Source organism: Rhipicephalus microplus, chromosome X (genome assembly GCF_043290135.1).
Source record: "Rhipicephalus microplus isolate Deutch F79 chromosome X, USDA_Rmic, whole genome shotgun sequence".
In the NCBI taxonomy this organism is placed as follows: Eukaryota; Metazoa; Arthropoda; class Arachnida; order Ixodida; family Ixodidae; genus Rhipicephalus; species Rhipicephalus microplus.
The window spans coordinates 69,001,513-69,021,864 of NC_134710.1; the positions used below are offsets into that span (position 1 = coordinate 69,001,513).

At 43.0% G+C, this 20,352-nt stretch overlaps 1 protein-coding gene across 1 annotated transcript in view; it reads left to right on the top strand.

The window, feature by feature from the left end:
* Rrp5 (Ribosomal RNA Processing 5) overlaps positions 1–20,352 on the top strand; it is a 148,172-nt gene that overhangs the window by 7,811 nt on the left and 120,009 nt on the right. Inside the window, exons 4-7 of the mRNA XM_037431461.2 lie at positions 10,173–10,340; positions 10,398–10,631; positions 13,066–13,131; positions 15,605–15,978. Coding sequence (XP_037287358.1) covers positions 10,173–10,340; positions 10,398–10,631; positions 13,066–13,131; positions 15,605–15,978 — 842 coding nt within the window. The remainder of the gene's footprint in view (positions 1–10,172; positions 10,341–10,397; positions 10,632–13,065; positions 13,132–15,604; positions 15,979–20,352) is intronic.

Here is a 20,352-nt window from a genome sequence, read left to right on the forward strand (position 1 = left end):
TCGGGGTTTAAAGTAGGTGAATATTAAATTATAACCACCAAAACAAAACAATTCAAAACATTCTCCTAACATCTGCCTGTGCTAGAGAGGTCTGGTGAAATGAACAGTAAACGTTGGGCACTCACCCAACCAATGTAGCCGACAATGGTCCAACTCGTGGCTGCCGTCAAACAGTGTTCAGGCCTTCAGGGATCCGGTCCAACTTGCCAATGTTGAGATCCGGGGTTGCTTGTTCCAGCTTGCCGAACGATGAGAACAGGGTAGCGTATACCAGCGTATCCAAACGCTGATATCAGGTCGGTCGTGCTCGAGCTTCCAGGGGTCTAATCCGGCGTGCCAAACGTAGGATATCGTATCCCGAAGCTGCCAACCACTGTTATGAATTTGCTGTGTCGCGATGGTAGCAGTGGCGAAGAGCGGCGAGCCGTCGAGCGGACTTCGCTGAAGCCTTTGCCCGAAGGTGAAGCAGGGAGGCAATTCGTTTTGAAAACAGCAACAAGAAGGAGCGTTTACTGTAGCAGGTTGTCGTTTGTACAGAGCCGGCCAGCACGACAACATCGGCTGGGGCAGATCCTCTAAACATGGGGCCGGCACGGCCTTAAATAGCGTTTTTGGACTCTTCTGCGAGACCAGTTCCGCGGAACGGCACAGTGGCTCGGCTGAGGAGACGCAGCCATACCCGGAACTGCAAGGTGGTTCGGCGAAGGAAGAGACGTTATCCCCGGAACTGCATGGAAGGCGGCGCTGGGAGGGGGGAAACAGTTCGTCGGAACAGCGCTCAATCTCGTGAGACGTGCTCCCGAACGAGAAAATGTCTGTGGCATAACAACACATACCTCCTGTACCATGCACACGTGGTGCGCACCTTTATTATTTCAGCATGGGTTATGTCAATATAAATCTTTCATTTGGCAATCAGGGCTTGTCCTATGTAGCTCTTCCCTTTTTGTATCTAGTTTTTTTTTTCACACTGTTTATTATTATGCTCTAGATAAAATTTTTGACCTGTTTTGTAATAGCACCCAAAGTTCTCATCCATAGTCAACATCTTTCGCCACATGACAATGGTATGTGTAAAAGATGCATGACCTAGTTAATTACAAGCTCTCCTTCAGACAGCAGTAGACAGGATTGCTATGAAGGGCTTCTGCACTAACATTTGTAAATATATGTTTACTGCAAAAGGGCTCTTAGTAAAGTGCTCTCGTCTATTCATGAGTGATCAAAAAGTACCGTAGAGTGCCCACAGTGATGGCTTAGTGGCAATGGTGATTTGGTCCCAAGCACTGTGTTTTGGTGTGAGCAAAATGCGAAAATGCCTGCGTTCAGTTATGTAGGTGCTCCAGGTGGTTTAAGTTATTTTGGCAATATACAGTTTGACATGCATCATGAACAAGTTTTGACACATACCTGAAACCACGTAATTAACTTTTTCTGTTGTTCAGGGCTCAGTCAATATGATACAAGTTCACTTATTGGTTTTTCCATGGGAGGAAAGGGAGAAGAGTTCACCATTTTTGTGGCACTATTTGTGACTGTGTGGCAGGATTGTTTTGCTGTTGGTTTGTGCAGTCAAACTTAACTTGAATTCAAGTTAAGTTTGACTGCACAAACTGCACTGATGGTGGTAAAATACCATGTATTTTACCACCATTACATGGTATTTTACCACCATCGCTCCTAGTAGACACCGTATATGGTATTACTAGTAGTATGTCACAGCGAGGAAGTCTTGTGCTGTTATGCAATCGTGTACTGCCAGCGCTCGCTGTCTGCTCACCTTTGACTTCTAGCAGTAGCTGTGAAACCTGTAACTTCCGATTTCACTATGTAAAAAAGATGTCATGTTACATAAAACACATTACAGGAGCACATTGCAGTTATCTGTGGGCTCCGGTACACAGTGCACTTGCTCGATTCTAATGTGCACCATTTTTTAAGGAATATTTTAGTGAATTATCACATGCATGTTGCAATCTGCAGTGAAGCAAAATCTGCGACAGGTCCTGCTCGAATCACACTCTCATATCTCGGCTTCCTGTCTTGCAAAGCTCTTTCATCATATGTGGGGTAGCTAAAGTTTCTAAGAGCGCTACTAATATCTATTTCATCAATGACATCTGTGTAAAACATGGTAGTTGGGACATGTTTCTGTTGTATTGGGCCAGCAAAAACACAGCCTTCGAGATTGATTTCTGTTGTTCAAAGGGAGCAACCGCTTATATGTCGCATTGGACACTGCCTATAGTAGGTGTTGGAGTTATTTTGCATTGATGACAAGCATTGTAGCTTCAAGCGAGATTACCGTTGAGTCCCTTTGCGAGAGGCACGTTACAAGCACTTGTATAATTCTCGCACCCCTCACATCGCTCAACAAAAATGCGTTTTTTTTTTTCGCGAGTAATTATCGCACCCCCAAAAATTGCAGCAGTAATGTTGTCTGTTCAATTCAACCACTGTTGATGATAGCGCACGCCACCTGGCGCCATCTCTTAAGCCTCAAGTGTACTATCAATGCATGGAGCCTCAATCCAATCTAATTCAAGCCAAAGTGGCAAGTGCATGTTTTGGTGGGTATTGCACGTTGTGTGGTATGTGGTTACGCTATGGGGCAATATGAAAGCTAGGCGACTGCTTTCATGTTGAGCCCCGCCGCGGTGGTCTAGTGGCTAAGGTACTCAGCTGCTGACCCGCAGGTCGCGGGTTCGAATCCCGGCTGCGGCGGCTGCATTTCCGATGGAGGCGGAAATGTTGTAGGCCCGTGTGCTCAGATTTGGGTGCACGTTAAAGAACCCCAGGTGGTCGAAATTTACGGAGCCCTCCTCTACGGCGTCTCTCATAATCATATGGTGGTTTTGGGACGTTAAACCCCACATATCAATCAATGCTTTCATGTTGAAATTGATTAATCATGCACTAAACAACGGCAACAGAGCCACCGATAGGCATTTCGGAGTCTATGAGATTTGTGTTTGCTACTGGCGACAGCAGCATGAGCAACTGAAAGCAACCAAGACGCGTTGGGCCCTCAGTGTGTCTAAGACTTGGATTGATGGTAAACTTTATTTCATCAGAAGGCATTTGCGGATGATTCTCTGTTAAATGGCCATCAGCCCAATCCTGATGCCGTACGGCAACCTATTAGGGGCTCCCGTTGAGTGACGAACACCCACAGACTCTGCATACGGTATTCTAATTCTCTACTATTTGCTTGCGGCTTTCGTGTCTCAAATAAATCTTGCCTTGCATTGAACCTCTGGTTTTATTAATAAGGTAAGTTTTAATTAGTACTCCTCAAAGATTGTGGTTCATTGCTGGCATGAGAATCCCTTTGTTTTCTTTTTTGCTCTGTATGTTTTGGCGTAAAAACTTTCCCCCCATAATTCTCGCACCCTCAACTTTGCATCGGTTCTCCGCCAAAAAAAGTGCGAGGATTATGTGAGTAAATACAGTATAAAAGACAACAGGTTTTAAAAGACACCGCTGTGTTGAACATATGAGTTGATCAGGCAGCAAGAGTGCAAGACTCTGCTTATAAGATGCACCTCATATAAGGGACAACAACATTTTACTGCCATGAATGGTGTAACTCAACAAAGCCACGTCCGCATAAGTTCTGAGGCATGCCACTTGACGTAATAAAGGGACCCTGCAACGATTTTTCATCCGCATTCTGCAGGGATAAAGTGTGTATAGTGCTGGATAAGGAGATAAATGCAGAAATAATTAACGAAATCCGTGCATGGCAATGGAAGTTATTAGTCTTCAAACTTTATAGCTCCATCAGACGACGAGACAAAATATTCCCATTTGCATCACCTGTTCAGTGACGTCCAATGCCGGTTTCAATCACTGAACGTCTCTGAGAGTTGTACTAGAAGACTCTTTGTGGTGGCAGTTATGCAGCACAGCCAGCATCGTTTTAGAATTGCTTTTAAGATTTCATATTTAAAAACAAAAATCCTTTTTTATCTTAGGAAGTATAAGGAGTGCTTTTATAATTTTTAGTGCACAATAGTGTGACATTGGGGACCATATGAATATTACATAAACTTGTCACTTTAAGCCAGTCAAAACGAATGGCCAATGTCGTCCTTCCAACATAATGAAGCGCCACTTTCTGACTGCAAGGATAGTTCTTGGGCATCACTATAACCCCAAAACCAGTGTGGTTTCTCTGTTTAAGGGAGCAGACTGGTCTTAGACATTTTTTATTTATTTCTTCAGTGATCTTGATCAAACTGCACAGGATTACGCAGTTTTTTTTTTCCGATTTCAAATATTTAATTAGTTTTCAACTCATCTTGTTCCTGAAATAACTTGAGTTCACTCCCCTGTTGTTTGACGCTACCATAGAAAAAAAGTGCTTAAGATATGCCAACATAGACTAATGACTATAGATTGAAAGTATGGAAGAGTTTTTTGCTTTGAGGCCTTTCTTGTTTTTTTACAGCAAAATGAACTATCCATTTTCAAAAGCCGTTGAAATTGTATTACAATTTTGATGAGTAATTAATTAAAAAGACTTGTGCTCTAAATTCTGTTCCCATACTTGCATTCTACACATATACAGGTTTCCATTGCAAAAAGAATGCCCTAGCTGTAGAGTTATTGAGGCCTCAAAATTGAACAGTCGTAAATTTACTTTTTTGAGAAAAATGAAAAAAAAAAAAAACTGAAGGCACACAGTTTCTTCAAAAAGCAACAATCATTGTGCGCATGTTTTGCAATCCTCATAAAGGTTCTCGTAAATTGGTAGCAGAGCTTCTAACACAAAGCCTCGAAGTCAGTTACCCATTTTTTTGCACGTTCTGCATATTAACAGCACCAAAAACCTGGACGGCTAGAATGACATCACAAAAAAATTACTTCTTGGTGTGTGAAAATTCGCTGAGAGATGGTAAAATACTTGCAGAAACCAAATATGTCAATTTTAAAAAATGATTGTTTGTCACTTTTTGGCCCGTAGACCAGTCTGCCCCCTTAAATAAAATTATAACAGCGTTGTTTTTGGTATTGCCACTCAAGCAATGGTAACGGTGCATTCCACAGTTTGAGAAGAAGTGATGAAATGTACAGGCTTTATTTGTGCCACAGGGCCCCTTTAAGCATTTTCGTACTCGTACTGTTATAGGAGACTGCAGATGTACACATATACAGTTCAAGGTACTGACAATCAGTTTTTATGGTACCGATTTCATACCTGCCAAGTCTCCTGGATTTCGAACATTTCTTGAGTTTGTACGGTTGGCTGGAAAATTTCCCGGAAATCGAAATTTCTGTGCATGATGGGGCCACATTGACAAAATTAAACCCAGTCAAATCCAGGCTTTTTGCGAAACTATCATCACTATTACTTTAGTAAGGGTTGATGTAAACATTGTGAGAATTCAGCGTGCCGTGCCCTTTAGCGCCTCGTTCTCCCAACTTATGCGCGAGCTGGCCGCGTGTGGCTCGAGCTTCGAAAACTAACCGCCGTGGTTTCGCGCCAGGCCTTTTCGTTTGCCGGAAACTGTTTTCGTTTTCCCTGTACAAAGACACATGTCGGAACATGCCCGGACAATGCCTCCCCCTTGCATCACTCTAGCACACGTCATGGTGCTCTGCCGATCTTCATTAGCCGCCCGTGACAGCTCTCTTCCCCGGTAGCTTGTGTTTGTCCGGTGCTCCCTCGCCAGGCAGATGCTCGTACGCAATGGCGGGAGTCATGCTCTGCCATTGTAGGTGACTTCTCATTCGCGCCCTTCGGTGGTTCCCCATTGTGTGGTAGCTTTAGCGCCACAGGATATTGTACTCGATCGGTCTTGCGAAATTCCCCTGCAGGACTGCAAGCCCGTGATTGTGGCACTGTGCTATATCTTTTGGGTAATAAACCCGCGTTAGTTGACAACCTGCCTCAAGTGCTATCTCTGCGCTGTGTCAAAAAGTCGACAAACCCGGCCATAGCGTCTTTGTGCGTGATGGCAGTGGAGAGCGTCGCATTCCTCCCCAGTCGCTTGATAGGATAAGCCTTCTGCCATCCTATCTCCACAACATACGCTACAATCTCGGTGATTCGAATTCGCGAAATTCTGCAGCCGAATTCCATCGTGGCCAATGGGCCGAAATTTAGATGTTTGGTACCAAACTGTCGAGCAGCGTGCTAGAAGCGCGGAAGGACGAGCATGGCCCATCAGAACAACGATCACTCTTGACACATTCTTGTGTGGTGACGACAGAACTGACAGAACTCCAAAAGTGCATGTGTGTCGAACGCTCACCCAGTCAAAGCGGTGCTTCTTTCTGCAAACTCTGCCGACAAAACCGCAACAAAAGCAATCATAGATAGCAACAAGTGAATTAGTTTTGAAGGCATGAGCGCACGTGGAATAAAAACGGAACTACGTTTTGCCGCAAACGTCGTAAACATGACTGCGGTTGTTGCGATGTGATCATTTATAGCGACTACAAGCTCCGCAGGTACGCAGCTAATGCAGCAATAGATTAAAAATGATAAAGGCATAAAAAGAAGGCACAAAGCGTTTTAGAGTTCATGCTGATCTTTGTTTATGACTACGGTGGAGATGACTTTAGCACGTTCCAGTTGGCCTCAAGTTTAAGCTTTGACGTGCAGTTTCGCGGCAGCCAGCTGGTCTTATTGGTCCATTTGCGTGCGTCTCACAAAAACGTTTGTGAGTGTCCCACGAAAACGTATGTGAGTTTTTTTGACGAAAAGAAATGTTTTGTACGTATACTGTGATTTGGAAACCACTTTCGCTAGTTTTTTTTGCGTGTGTGTGACAGCAATTATATGGACACTCTCGGTTGGTTTTTGCCACCGGCGTCGGCGTCGTGCACCGTATATGTATACATATGTATATATGAAAACTCAATAATAAAAAAAAAAGCCACCCTTGCTCGACACCCAGCTCGTGGCGATGCACCGACGCACGCTTATCTGAACAGATGCTTGTGCACAGGGTTATCTTTCAGTGGGGAGAACCGTGTGCCTTGGGCTTTCACCTGGACGATTGCGTTTGTTGCTGAGACCACACAGGTCACTTTGCTCTCTCCTCAAACTCTTTTTGTGAAAAGAGTGCGCTTTTCTTACACAGCGAGGTAACAACTGGGACACTTAGTAGTTTGCACTCATCTGTACCTGTGATTACATTTCCAGGGCCGTTTTTGTTTAAACAGCGAGTTAAGTTAGTTTCGAGTGATAAAAGTTGTTTGCTCTCGTCCTGTGTGTGTTGTTTTCTGCATGAGCAGTGTGCTGCACGTTTAAATCTGCTTGCCGTTCTCAGTGGTACATTCCAAGTTGTTGCTATCGCATTCATTGGTTCGCCCTTGGGGCGAAACTGTGACTTTTTTATCATGCTAAGCTTTGGGCAATAAAAAATTTTCCAATCCCGCTTGAGATATTGGTACGTATTAACGAGATCCTACTGTTGTTCAGAGACTCCACCCGTGTCTGCGCTACTTAAAAGCCATGATAAGACCGCAACACCATAGTTTATGCTTTTGGGGCTGTTCTGGACCCCCACCCTTTCCGAGTTTTTTTTTTTTTGTGCATGTGAAAAAAAAAATAGTGAGGAAGGCAAAAATATGACCCCCTTCCTTCTTGCTGTGAAAATCTCTCGGATTCAGAATTCTTGAACTCAGCAGGCGTGCTATTTTTTTAGGTGCAATGGGAAGCTTACTGGTCAGAGAGTCTGATGACTGAATGGCAACGTGGAAAACGTGAAACATTTCTAATTGGAATTTTCCTACTTCTGGCAAATTTGAAGTCATGTACACATGTGACAATACACATTGCAAACAGCATGAGAGTGGTTCATGTTTGAGCGCAGTGGTTTACTACACATCGCCATGGTTCGACATAGTCCGCCAGTGGCTGTGAAGGCAGCATCGCTTCACACCGTGCAGGTTCTTTACCTCATAAGCAGCATGGATTTGAGTGGGGCTGGACAATGATATAGTACATACACTACTTTTGAGGAATAATAATGGTACTCACGACAGAATCGGACTACATGACTGTGTACAGCAAAGTAATTGACTTTATAATCAAGCTTCAGGGCTCTTCTGCTAGGCTGTGTGACATACTAGTTTTTGTTACTTTTAAGCAAGATTTAAAAATATATGTCCTACTTATGATCACAAACGTTAAGCTTGATTATGCCATTATAATTCATGGTCTTTTCATTTCCACCAGAATCTAATCACACATTCTGGCCATTTGTCAGTCCCTTTAAGGAACTCGCACTATTGCTATAGTCAGTTGCAAGCTAATAAAATGTGCAAGCTCTGCTCTTGGCCATCCCTGTCCCACCCAAAGATCATTTGAACAGATAACCCTATTAATTTCTTTCAGCTACGGGATGTTGAGGACTTTTCATGGTGTTAAGCACTTTTGCATACCTAATGTATATATAGTCAATTTCCCCATGCAGATATACAGGGTGTTTTAAGAAATGTGTCCACTATTGTTTAAAAATCATCAATACACGCTATTTGCTCGCTGTCTTCACAGTTGGTTTTTCTGTAGTGGCAGGCATCTTTGCAATGGTAATTAGTAAAGTTAAATTAATTAGCGGAGTCTGGCAGTTATGTCAATTAGAGGAATTGTAGTCCTTGATGCAAAAAACCCATTGCCGCTTTGAGATTTCAGAAAAGTGGCCTCTAGTAATAACTACAAAGTAATGAAATTCTCCTAAACTCTATGGCGAAACTGAAAAAAAAAAAGGGGGGGGGGAACCGAAGAGCGCAACAAGCAGACGACTACATTGCTCCACAGTTCAGAACAACGGTTACGAGAGTGTAGTTCTTTACCGTTCGATAACGTATGCGTGTCATGCGTGCTGTAATTGCGAGCGCAGCCCACACACCCACACAACGAAGTCAGTTGATGATTGATATGTCCCGCCGCGGTGGTCTAGTGGCTAAGGTACTTGGCTGCTGACCCGCAGGTCGCGGGATCAAATCCCGGCTGCGGTGGCTGCATTTCCGATGGTGGCGGAAATGTTGTAGGCCCATGTGCTCAGACTTGGGTGCATGTTAAAGAACACCGGGTGGTTGAAATTTTCGGAGCCCTTCACTACGGCGTCTCTCATAATCATATGGTGGTTTTGGGACGTTAAATCCCACATATCAATCGGTTGATATAACAATGCTAGCTTATTTCAGTTGCGCTCTTTCACATTTCGTTTTTCAGTTCGGCCACGAACTTGGAGAGAACTTAATCGTTTCGCAGTTATTACTTGAGGCCGTTTTTCCGGAATCTCAAAGCGGCAAATGGGTTTTCGCATGAAGGACTTCAATTCTCCCATTTGACTTAATGGCCTAATTACACTAATGAAAAAGTTCATTATTTTAACTTTCCTAATTACCGTTCCAAATAGTATCTTTAACCCTCTTAAGATTCCTGCCACTATAGAAAAAGCAACTGTGAACACAGCGAGCAAATAGCGCCTTTTTCAGATTTTTAGAGAATATTGTACACATTTCTTGAAACACCCTGTATATGTTAGTGTTGCTGATTTTTAATTGAAAGTGTGAACACACTGGCAGATTTTCTCAGCTTGCAAGATCAATACTCAGCTGAACGGAATATCTTAGACGCAAGCAATGAGCTTTGATTTTCCACTATGTTTAATATTTACATAAGCTGGGAGAAAGGGCCTATGCATCAAGTAGAAACCAGCTGGCAGAACTTAATATTTTCATGTTGCTAATTAGGCAAGCCTTGGGGTTTTAGCTTGTTGGATTTGTTCTGCAAAAAATTAGAGCAGTCTGAACTTTTGCTTCGTTATCTTCTTTGCATGGATCTTGCACACAAACACCAAGCAGCAGTATATATTAGTACTATGTGGTGTAGGCCCGTGTACTCAGATTTGGGTGCACGTTAAAGAACCCCAGGTGGTCAAAATTTCCGGAGCCCTCCACTACGGCGTCTCTAATAATCAAATAGTGGTTTTGGGACGTTAAACCCCACAAATCAATCAATATATTAGTACTATGTAGCTCTCCCAAGGCAAGGATGAACTGAATAGAAAGGAAGTTGTTTTTTACCCTATTTGTAAGTCGGATATGTAGTGCTTGGGTTGGGCATATCTTAAATGTCAAGTTTTTTAAAGTAACACTGCATATTGTGTGTGATCTAGCTTCTCACTGCATTGTCTATTTCTCAACAGGAAATACTTCCCCTGCAAAAGCTATTTCAAGAAGGGCAAACTGTGGTCTGTAAAGTTATTGCGGCTGCTCCAGTGGAATGGGGATCTTCCAAGGTGTCTGTCGAACTTTCTTTGGATCCGGCTGCAGTGAATGCATCGATGACACCATCTGTACTACAGAAGGGAATGGTAGGAGGGACTACGAGTTGCCTGGCTGGCATTGCTGAGTGCGGTCTCTTGTTGCAGGTGCTCCAGGCAGCAGTGTCGAGCATAGAGGACCATGGTTACACGATGGATTGTGGTGTGGATGGCGTCGCTGCCTTCTTGTCTCGGGCTGAAGCAACTCCATTCATTAAGCAGTGCAATGCAGGTCATGCACTTGCTGTTGGCCAACTGGTCCCGTGTGCTGTTCTGGCTGATGGAGGAGGTGGCCGAGCCTTACAATTGACAGCACGACCTTCAACTGTCAATGCACCCCTGGTATGTGTGTGATTGTAACCTATGTCAAGTTCTGAGGCTCATATGTAAAGTGTGTGACTCTACGTCAGTGGAGATTCTTTTTCAAGTTTTTAAATGGGAAGCATTTTTTTGCATACTGCATGCACTTTTAGCGTCTATCCAATCTATCTGTCAATCAATCTATCTGTCTAGCTAGCTAAATAACCAGCCAGCCATCTAGCCGCCTAGGTCTGGTTGATCTAATCATTACCCCACTTAACTTGGGGTGAACCAGAATTAGTATAGACTCGCCAGAGTGGTTTAGTGGCTACGGCACTTGGCTGCTGACCCGCAGGTCGCAGGATCGAATCTCTGCTGCGGCAGGCACATTTTCTATGGAGGCAAAAATGCTTGAGATCCCAGTGCTTAGATTTAGGTGTATGTAAAGAATCCCAGGTGGTCGAAATTTCCTGATCCCTCCACTATGGCATCTCTTGAATCATATAGTGGTTTTGGGACGTTAAACCCCAACAATTATATTGTATGAGATGATCATGCTTTCATAAATATGACTTGCTGGTCGTGACATGAAGAATGTGACAGTCCCATCGTGTACATCTATCTCAAATCCTTTCCGCCAGACACATATGGCATGTACTCATACACCACGAGTGTTAATAAAAAAAGCTGACATTGTCAGCGTTGACCCGACGAACGCAAAGAACAAATATCAGAGCCTCAGCAGGAATTGAACCAAAGCATTCTGCCTGGCAGTCAAGTATTCTATCATAGAGCCACGCCAGGTCTTGATATTGCTTTGGAAAGACTCTATTCTGGCGTAATGTTGGTGAAACATCAAATGTGGTTGCAGGACATTCCAAGTTTATAAACATTACATATGTACTCTTATGATACAGCTGTCATGTCGGGTTTAACGGCACTGGTTGAGCTCCATTCACTGAACTTAATTTATGTTACAGTGTCCAGGGCTACCATCCTCGCGAGCACAAGCGCTATCGGCTCACCGCTTCTGATGTTCCTAACAATCATGTTGCTGTGGCATCGTTACACAGCTGTAAACAACTGGTGATGTAAAACATGTGTGGCTGTTCAACATGTGTCTCTGTGTACAGCATTTGTATATATATTTAGTGGCAATTTCGTAATGTTTTGCTAATTACAATACACGTTACCTTCTCTCCGCATCCTTTGCATAACATCGATTCTCAAGGTACATGGGATCTGCCGACTTTTTTGAAACTTGCTCCCAGTAGAGGAAGGGGTTTGTCAAGCAGATAAAATCTCTCCACTGCTATTTATTGATTCTCAAGAAGTACTGAAATGACCTGATCGAAAAGAAATAGGAGTGAATATTAACAGAGAATATTCTAGCAGTTTACGGTTAGCAGATGACACACTTTTCAGCTGTGACTGCGACAAAATGCAAAGAATGATTGGGTAATCAAACTAAGACAGCTTCAAAGTGTGGTTGAAGATGAATATGTAGAAAACAGATAACGTTAGGTAGATAAGTGAAAGAGCGAAAGCTACTGATAGACAACGGCACCCTCGAATCAGCAAAGGAATATGTCAATCTAAGTGAAATATTGACAGGGGAGGCTACTCATGTAAAGAAGATTAAGGATGGGTTGGTGCACATGGTAGGCATTCTCAGCTCTTGATTGGTAACTAACCTTTGTCACCAAAGCAGGAAGTGTACAACCAGTGCATTTTGCCAGTCCTAACGTAACAAGCAGAAACCTGGAGAACATCACAGCAAAGGACCACCCAGCATGCAATGGAATGAAAAATGATAGGCGTAATTTTAACAGCGATTGGAGGATAGAATAGTGAATTAGAGAAAAAATAGGAGTAGCTGATACCTTAGTGGATATTAAAATGCAACATATATACCTTTGTGAAACATACCAAAATTCTGGAGGGGTCACTGTCTCGGTGTGGTGCGTCGATGGCAATTGGCTGTTTCCATATAGTCGTGCAGATTCCCGGCAGGTACTGAATGCATTCGTGAGGTCCTGTATGAGCACCCAAATGCCTGATAAGTGTACTATCCGGTCTTGAGGGTTATTTCAGACGATGCTGTGGCAGTTTGATGCTTGATCAAAGTAAAGGAAAAAAATTAACAGTATTCAGTTTTTAGGCTGCATGATATTCAGACAGTTTCACGGTGCCTTGGGAACGTTGACTGTATTTTGTGCTTTCATTACTATGTTGACCTTTGGCATAATTTTCTGGCAGTAAAGTTTGTACTATGTAGCAGCATAGTGCGAGCTACAGTATGGTTGGTTTGGAAGCCCCCCCTTTTTGTTTCTAGGTGCTAGAGGTATGTGAAAAGTATATGTAGTTATTTTAAATAAGGTCAGTTCTTATAGTATACTAATAATAAGATGTACACTTTATATTGTAAGCAATTAAAAAAAAATTCTGAATCTGGTTGTGTCTTGTTTTTGCCCAGGAACTTGAGGACTTTAGCTTGGATTATGTACTTCCTGGTTTCCGGGCAGAGGTTACTGTGATTGAGGTGATGTATTTTCATGTATTTGTTTGTTGTTTCTAAGCATTCTGAACCTTTTCTGCATATTGGGTATATGAACCTTTCTAGTGGTTGTGGCAATGCCCCGCCACGGTGGTCTAGTGGCTAAGGTACTCGGCTGCTGACCCGCATATCGCGGGATCAAATCCCGGCTGTGGCGGCTGCATTTCCGATGGAGGCGGAAATGTTGTAGGCCCGTGTACTCAGATTTGGGTGCACGTTAAAGAACCCCAGGTGGTCAAAATTTCCGGAGCCCTCCACTACGGTGTCTCTCATAATCATATGGTGGTTTTGGGACGTTAAACCACACAAATCAATCAATCAGTGGTTGTGGCAAGCTGTACTACTACAGTTAAACCTGGATGTAACGAAATTGACCATTCCCCCCCAAATTTTACAAACAGCTTTTGTTATATGCAGTTTCAGCACAAAAATTCGGTAAAGAAATGTAGAAAACGCTTGTCGAGACCAGAAAAATCAGCAAAGAATAACATTTTTTTTAACAATATTGAAAACTACAGCTATCCTTTTGATTGTAAAGCCTGACTGAAGTCTTATAAGTTCAGTGTTTCATCGTTGTTTAGACCTGTGCAATGAGTGTTCGCTGAATGTTAAATGCTTCTGGGTCACTTGTTTTGCTTGTTGGAGAGATATCTTATTGTCTGGAACAGCTAGAGCTGGAAATACTTTTACTGTAAAACCCAAGTTGCCTATCACAAAGCGCTGATAGCAGAATTCCCATTTCCTGCTTCCAGATTTTAAAATTTGATTTGGTTTTTTCTTTATGGTAGTCATTATACATTGAATTTCGATCATTTGTAGAATGACCAGTTATGATTCAGTCTGCAAACTGTTAGCAGCATTCCACTTGTTCTATATCATAGTATCTAGCTATACCATTATATTATACACTTTCTGCGAAATGTTCTTTTTTCCATTGTCTCTGGAAAAAATAAAAAAGCACTTTTGTGTATTGAATAAACTGGTTTATATATAAGAACAATCACTGCATATTTGAAATTGGCATCAAAAACTAAATAAGGTCTATTTAGTTTCATCAGTTTTAGACATAAAATACAGCAAATATTTCCACTTGCCATGTCCCCCTTTAAAAAAAAGGGAAAGGGAAGGTATATATTGTCACGGGGTCGTGACGTCGTTGAAGGCAGGAGACAGAATGGTCAGATCAAACTGTTTATATGGGCGTACCTGTGCCCGCTAAACGGAAAGTCGGGGAGACAGAATGGTCAGATCAAACTGTTTATTTGGGCGTACCTGTGCCCGCTAAACGGAAAGTCGGGTTACGGTAGCACACTTGCACTGATAGCGGCGCATGCAGCGTCTGCCGTCGATCAACTGACAAGCCGCGAATTGTGTCGGCATTTATACACTTGCCATTGAATATTCTAGCGTTATCGCTAGCGGCGACGTATGTTCCAAAATAATTGGTAGTGTTCACAAAGTGGGCGTAATCTTAACAAAATGATCTACTACCATCCTGAAGTTTCTCTATCGGTGTAGGCGTGGTTTGCGCTGAGAATTATTAGCAGTGAAACAGTGCGGTAACAAAACTTGAGGACGGAACGTGGCAATAAAATAAACGACACCAGTTTTAATATTTTCTGGCCAAGACAAACAAGCTTTCTAGAGGGACTGCAGACCATCCCCACTTCGCATTCGTGCAATTTTGGTGCCTTTGGGAATTGGCCCCTTTGAAAACACTACGCTTATGCGTTACAATCTATAACAGTTTGCGTATCACCTGCCGGTGCTCTCAGAAACGCTGCGGAACCAACGAATTTCACCGCTTTTTCGTCACCTGCGCGAAAAAAGGGATCCAGAGGTGCACTGCATCTCACTGAGTCGTGCGGCATACACTTCAAAATCATTTTTTAATATGTTCTAGGCTATATTCATTCTCGATCTTTCGAAGATGTTGTGTATGTCTTCACATAAGTCTATCTCACTCATTATCTTGCCCTTGAAATTTTGTGTCAGTGCTCCATTAAACTGAGAGTTACAAGTGAATCAGCATATTGCAATGATCCAGACTAATAACCGTGTGCATTTTGTTACACTTTTGTTCTAAAAAATAAAGATTCTAAACGTAGTTTATCGAAAGGTATAGTAGGACACTTAAACTGTTGTTTTTTTTTTGTGAAATTCCAGCCTAACGTGGAATCACTCATAAACGTTCAATGTACCGTAACTTATGTCCAAATGGATGTTCACATCCATTGTGTTATTGCACACAGTCTTCATTTCATATTATTGTGATATGCTGATTTACTTTAAAACTCTCTCAGTTCAGGAGCAGTTTTGCTCCAAAAAAAAAAAGCACGAAATGTTTTATACTTCAAGAACTATTTACAGTCTTGTTGCATAAGCTTATACTTGTTCGGGCACCAACATAAATAATTTTCAAACGCTGAAACTTTCTGGTCTGTGTTGGTTTTTGCAGTCGCAGAGTGAAGGGCTCGTGGTAAGCTGGAATGGCATAGAAGCATGTGTGCATCGCACCCACTTGCCAGGACCATGGGATAGCCCAGAGGACATCACAGTGGGTCAGACATTAGTGGGCACGCTGCTGTACGTGCAACCACTTGTTCAGCGGCCCTACCTGAGTCTTCAAAAGCCCTTGAGCCGAGCTATGTTTGGAGTGATTCGCCCTGGTGCCCTCCTGGAGGGTGCAGCAAAAGTTGTGAGCATTGAGGCTGGTGCCGTGCATCTACGTCTTGAGCCCAGTGGTCTCCGTGCTCTCTGCCCTCGACCTCTCGTGGCTGATGGAGATGTTGAGGATGCCCGTGACTTTGTTACCACTGGTGAATGTCTGAGGTGACTGGCTGCTTTTGACTGTTTACTCCTTAATGCAGAACTCTGTTTCACTTATCCATTCTAAATAACGTCATGGAGCATTACTACCTTAGTTCGCAGCATGGCGGACATGGTGTTCCAAGCAACAGTTCTGTGTGACAGTTACGTTAAGATGCCGAGTTATTTTAGAATAACTCGAAAATTCTGACTAAAGGAAGTGTTCACAGTAGGTGAAGTAAAACCTCATTAATCTGTACTTCTGGAAACTTGCTATAACTGTGTGCACTAAATGATAGTGCGCGGTTACCATCAAGTGCAAATTTGCGTCTTCTACTGTGCATTGCTGCTAGCAGTGAATAAAATAATGCTTTGCCTCAGTAAATGTTGTTTGAAGTACCATATACAAGGCCTTTTCTTTCTTTTTACAAATAAAAAGAAAAAAAGACAGCTTTCTCTCATGCCCACACTTTCGTGATCACAAAAAAAAATTTGTTGTTTTGAGGTAATCCAGGAAATGTTTTTTTTTCCACCACAAAAATTGATTGATGCTAAAGTCATAGGTATCAAATGATTGAACAAGAATCGATATCTTCAATTGTATCAATATTATGTAACATTCATTTTTGAATATTATCAGAAAATTATTCTTAAAAAATGGAACAAAAAGAAATAAAAAATATTGTAATTATCATTGATACTAGGCACAAGGTACAAAACAAAAAAAATTGAAATATATGTTAACGTGAGTTCCTTGTGCAGTTGAACTCCTTTGTAAGAGGCACTGATATAAGATATATATATGGGTATAAGATACACCAGTGTGCCTACAATAAAATGCTGGTTTATAACAAAATGTATGCAGGGTACCCTGCTTATAAGAGACATTTTGTATAAGAGACAAGAATTGCTGCCTGATGCATGTCTCTTATAAAGGAGTCTAACTGTAGAATAATATGCCTGAATATAAGCACTAGTGCCTGTCATGCCACGGCGCGAAGCAGTTTCTCAATGCGGTGAAACAAAGGTTGGTTGCTAATGTTTTCTAGAAAGCATTAAATGTTTTGGACATTGGCCACTAGAATTGGAATGCAAAATCAAGTTGATTGTCATTCACTGCTCCTTGTTCCTGCTATATACAGTCGAATATCGATAATTCGAACTCGAAGGGGCCAAAAATTTGTTCGAATTAATGAAAGCTATATGAACGGAGGGCTCCTCGTGCAGTGGCGCATGTGCATTGAGCTAGCACACGAAGGGGAAGTTTCAGAAGACTCGCATTTATTCACAAATCCCAGGACATCCGTCATTAATTGAAGTAATTGGTGATGCGCATCTGCACACATTTGGGTTGCAGCTAGTCAATCAATTTCGCATGCATCTTGCAAAGCATGTCTACTTTGGGTTCAGCATTCTCCTGGCATGAGAAATTGGGCGCGGCAATATCCGCCGCTGACACTCTCTAAAGACGACGATAACGACTGCATCTCTGCTACTACCCTCTGTGCCAAATCCGCAGCGTGGCCAGCATGTGACGAGAAAGTAAAAGCGTCTCCACGTGGAGAGAAGCAGATCGGCTATATTTGAGAGAGAACCAAACTACACGGCAGCTTTTTTTGTTTGCTCTCCTCGCGCGCTTCATTGAAAGGAGAAGGTTTATGTGGCAGGGACGAGAAAGGGGAAGCGTGGCACCGGCGCGTGAGAAAGAGCCACACTCCGCGACAGCTTTCTTTTTTTTTTCCTCTCTCTTGCGCGCGGCATTGGAAATAGAAGAGTCTTTACGTGGCAGGACGGTAGATATAGTGCGAGAACAGAACGACGACAAAGGGACAAGAAGGAGACAAGCGCTATAACTACCGTCATGTCATACCAACTAGCCCAAACCGCCACACTTCTAAGTTATGTGGCAGGGGGGGGTGGGGGAGAAGCGTGGCATAGGCGCGTCGCAGATAGGCATTTGAGAGAGAGCAAACATACCACTGCCGCCTTTTCTTTCCTTTTCCTCGCGCGCTGCGTTGAGGTGTCAGAGGTGCCGCCGCGGGATTGGGCGGGGTGCTGAAAGCATTTTTGGAGCGCGGTATGTTTGAATTAACCGCCGCAAGTGCTTGCGCGGTCGAATTACCGGGCGTTTTTGCCCACTGGAATACACATAGCTTTGACGGGACCACATCGCAAGTTCGAATTAACCGGAAATTTTAATTAAGTATGTTCAAATTAATGAGATTCGATTGTACGTGTTTTCTGGGGTGGAGAAGCCTTGCAGAGGGGTATTTTTCTCTCCTGTAGATTCTAGGTTATTGGTACGTTTGGGTGTGCCTGGTGTTTCTTTTTGCAGGTGTTTCTCGGTACGGCATCTCACTCATACAGAACCTTCTTTGAACCCTAGGAAACTTGTGTGACTGCTGAAAAATTGTTGCACTTGTGTTAATGTATCATTTCAATGACTTCATAATTAGTACTACCCTCCTCCAACCTTCTTTTTGCCTCTGAGGGTGAAAATAATAGCTACCGCACTACGGGTCAGTTATGGGACTACAGTCTAACCTCTTTATAAGAGACAAAGGGGTTTAAGAGACACCAGTGTGCCTTAAGTAATATAAGGGTTGATAGGAAAATGCATACATGGTACCCTGCCTATAAGAGACATCTCATATAAAAGACAAGAATTGCTGCTCAAAGCGTGCCTCTTATAAAGGGGTTCAACTGTATAAGCGTACTAAAGCTGTTGGTTAGCATATGGACACCATCAAGTAGGGCTGTGTGTTGACATAATGTTAGGTGCCTAGTATGCACAATTGTGTGCTTAATTTTGGTAAATCTTCGTAGTCAAGTAAATATACAGTCAAACCTGCATATAACAAACCTCCATATAACGAATTAGATATTACAAATTTTTTCTATTCCCGAGGTTATTTCATAGGAGCACATGTATTTGCAACTTGTAACAAAGTAACAGCAGGAGATATTTTTGATTAACAAATTTTTGCCGTCGACAATCGAGGAATTTCGCTCCGGATTTTGTCATTTTGGCATGAGCCTGCACCTTCTGCGATCGCCCCGTTGCCGACGAAGCGCGAAGCAGCGACAGGGCGCTCGTGGCCTTGAGGACTCCCAGGCGAAAGCGAGTGCTCATTATTGTGTGTGGGCATGCGCGAGGCGGGCCTGTGCCCCTCGAGCCAGCGTAACCGCCGTTCTCGCCACCATGGGGAAATGCGCCAATGTGCCCTGCCCTTTACTCCAAACAACAAAAAAATGAAAACTCTTTCTGCATTCGCAGTGCCACTGTTAAATTGCTGCGAAGTCTCTAAACTGCATTTAATTGTTAAAGTGACACAGGTGCGTTGGCAGTGCCACTGTTAAATTGCTGAGAAGTCTCTAAACTGCATTTAATTGTTAACGTGACACAGGTGATGCCACTTAAAAAGAATTTTCATGCATTAGGTTTTAAGTTACATCACATATGTCAGGCCACAATGCATATGGAGAGCGGTTTACCTAATAGTTTCCCGCGGTATCGGTGTTGTTCGCTCGTCATTTTCAACGTCGTGCGTGCGTACGTGGCTTCACTGCGTGCGCATGGAGTGGCCCCCGATGGCTTTCAGCTTTGCTTTTTTTTAGTGTGAACAACCGTGTTGTTACTACCGAGGAGATCGGCGCTGATTGAAACCCTCCAAGACCAAGGCGACAGTGATACATCTTTGGAGGTCGACTTGTCATGCACTTTGCCATCTTGCGCCACGCCGCGAGTTGGCGATTAGCCGATTAGCTCTGGCAACACGACGGCGCGTTGAATGCAACACTATGACTGCAATAGCAACAAATTTTTATGTGATTTGAAGCTAGGCTCAACTCTTTTGGTTTTGATATCGCGGAACTCCTACTAAACACTTGTGTGACCAAATGCGGCGGTTCCAGGGAGAAGTGCTCTTGTTCACACAGTCTCTTTGTGTTGAAAGCGCACCGATGCTTGCCGAGGTAGCATATGCCCACGAAATCAAAGTTCTCTGTTGCTACTCGAGTCACCCCCTCCATCCTTTCGTGTTTTTTCATGGTCATTCAAAGATACTTATTTCCTTCTTGTTTGAGTATTTGACGGCAGTTCTAATACGCGAGGGATGTTATCGTACGCTCCCTCAAGGCGATCGAGATGGGCCCGCTTATTCGATCTCTGCTTCAGCAGCACTTGCGCATTTTTACGCGCTCGTAAAGGTTACGATATTGGGAGGCATGTTATCAATTTGGACTTTTTACAAAACATGGCGGCGACGGCAACACCAGTCAAAAGTGTCAATAAAATTGCTATCTCAATAATAATGCAGTTTTTTACCGCTAAATCAGCGTTTTAGGTCAGCTCTGCCTTCAGTTACCCTTTTGTTTAATTTGTGCATTTAGTTTTTT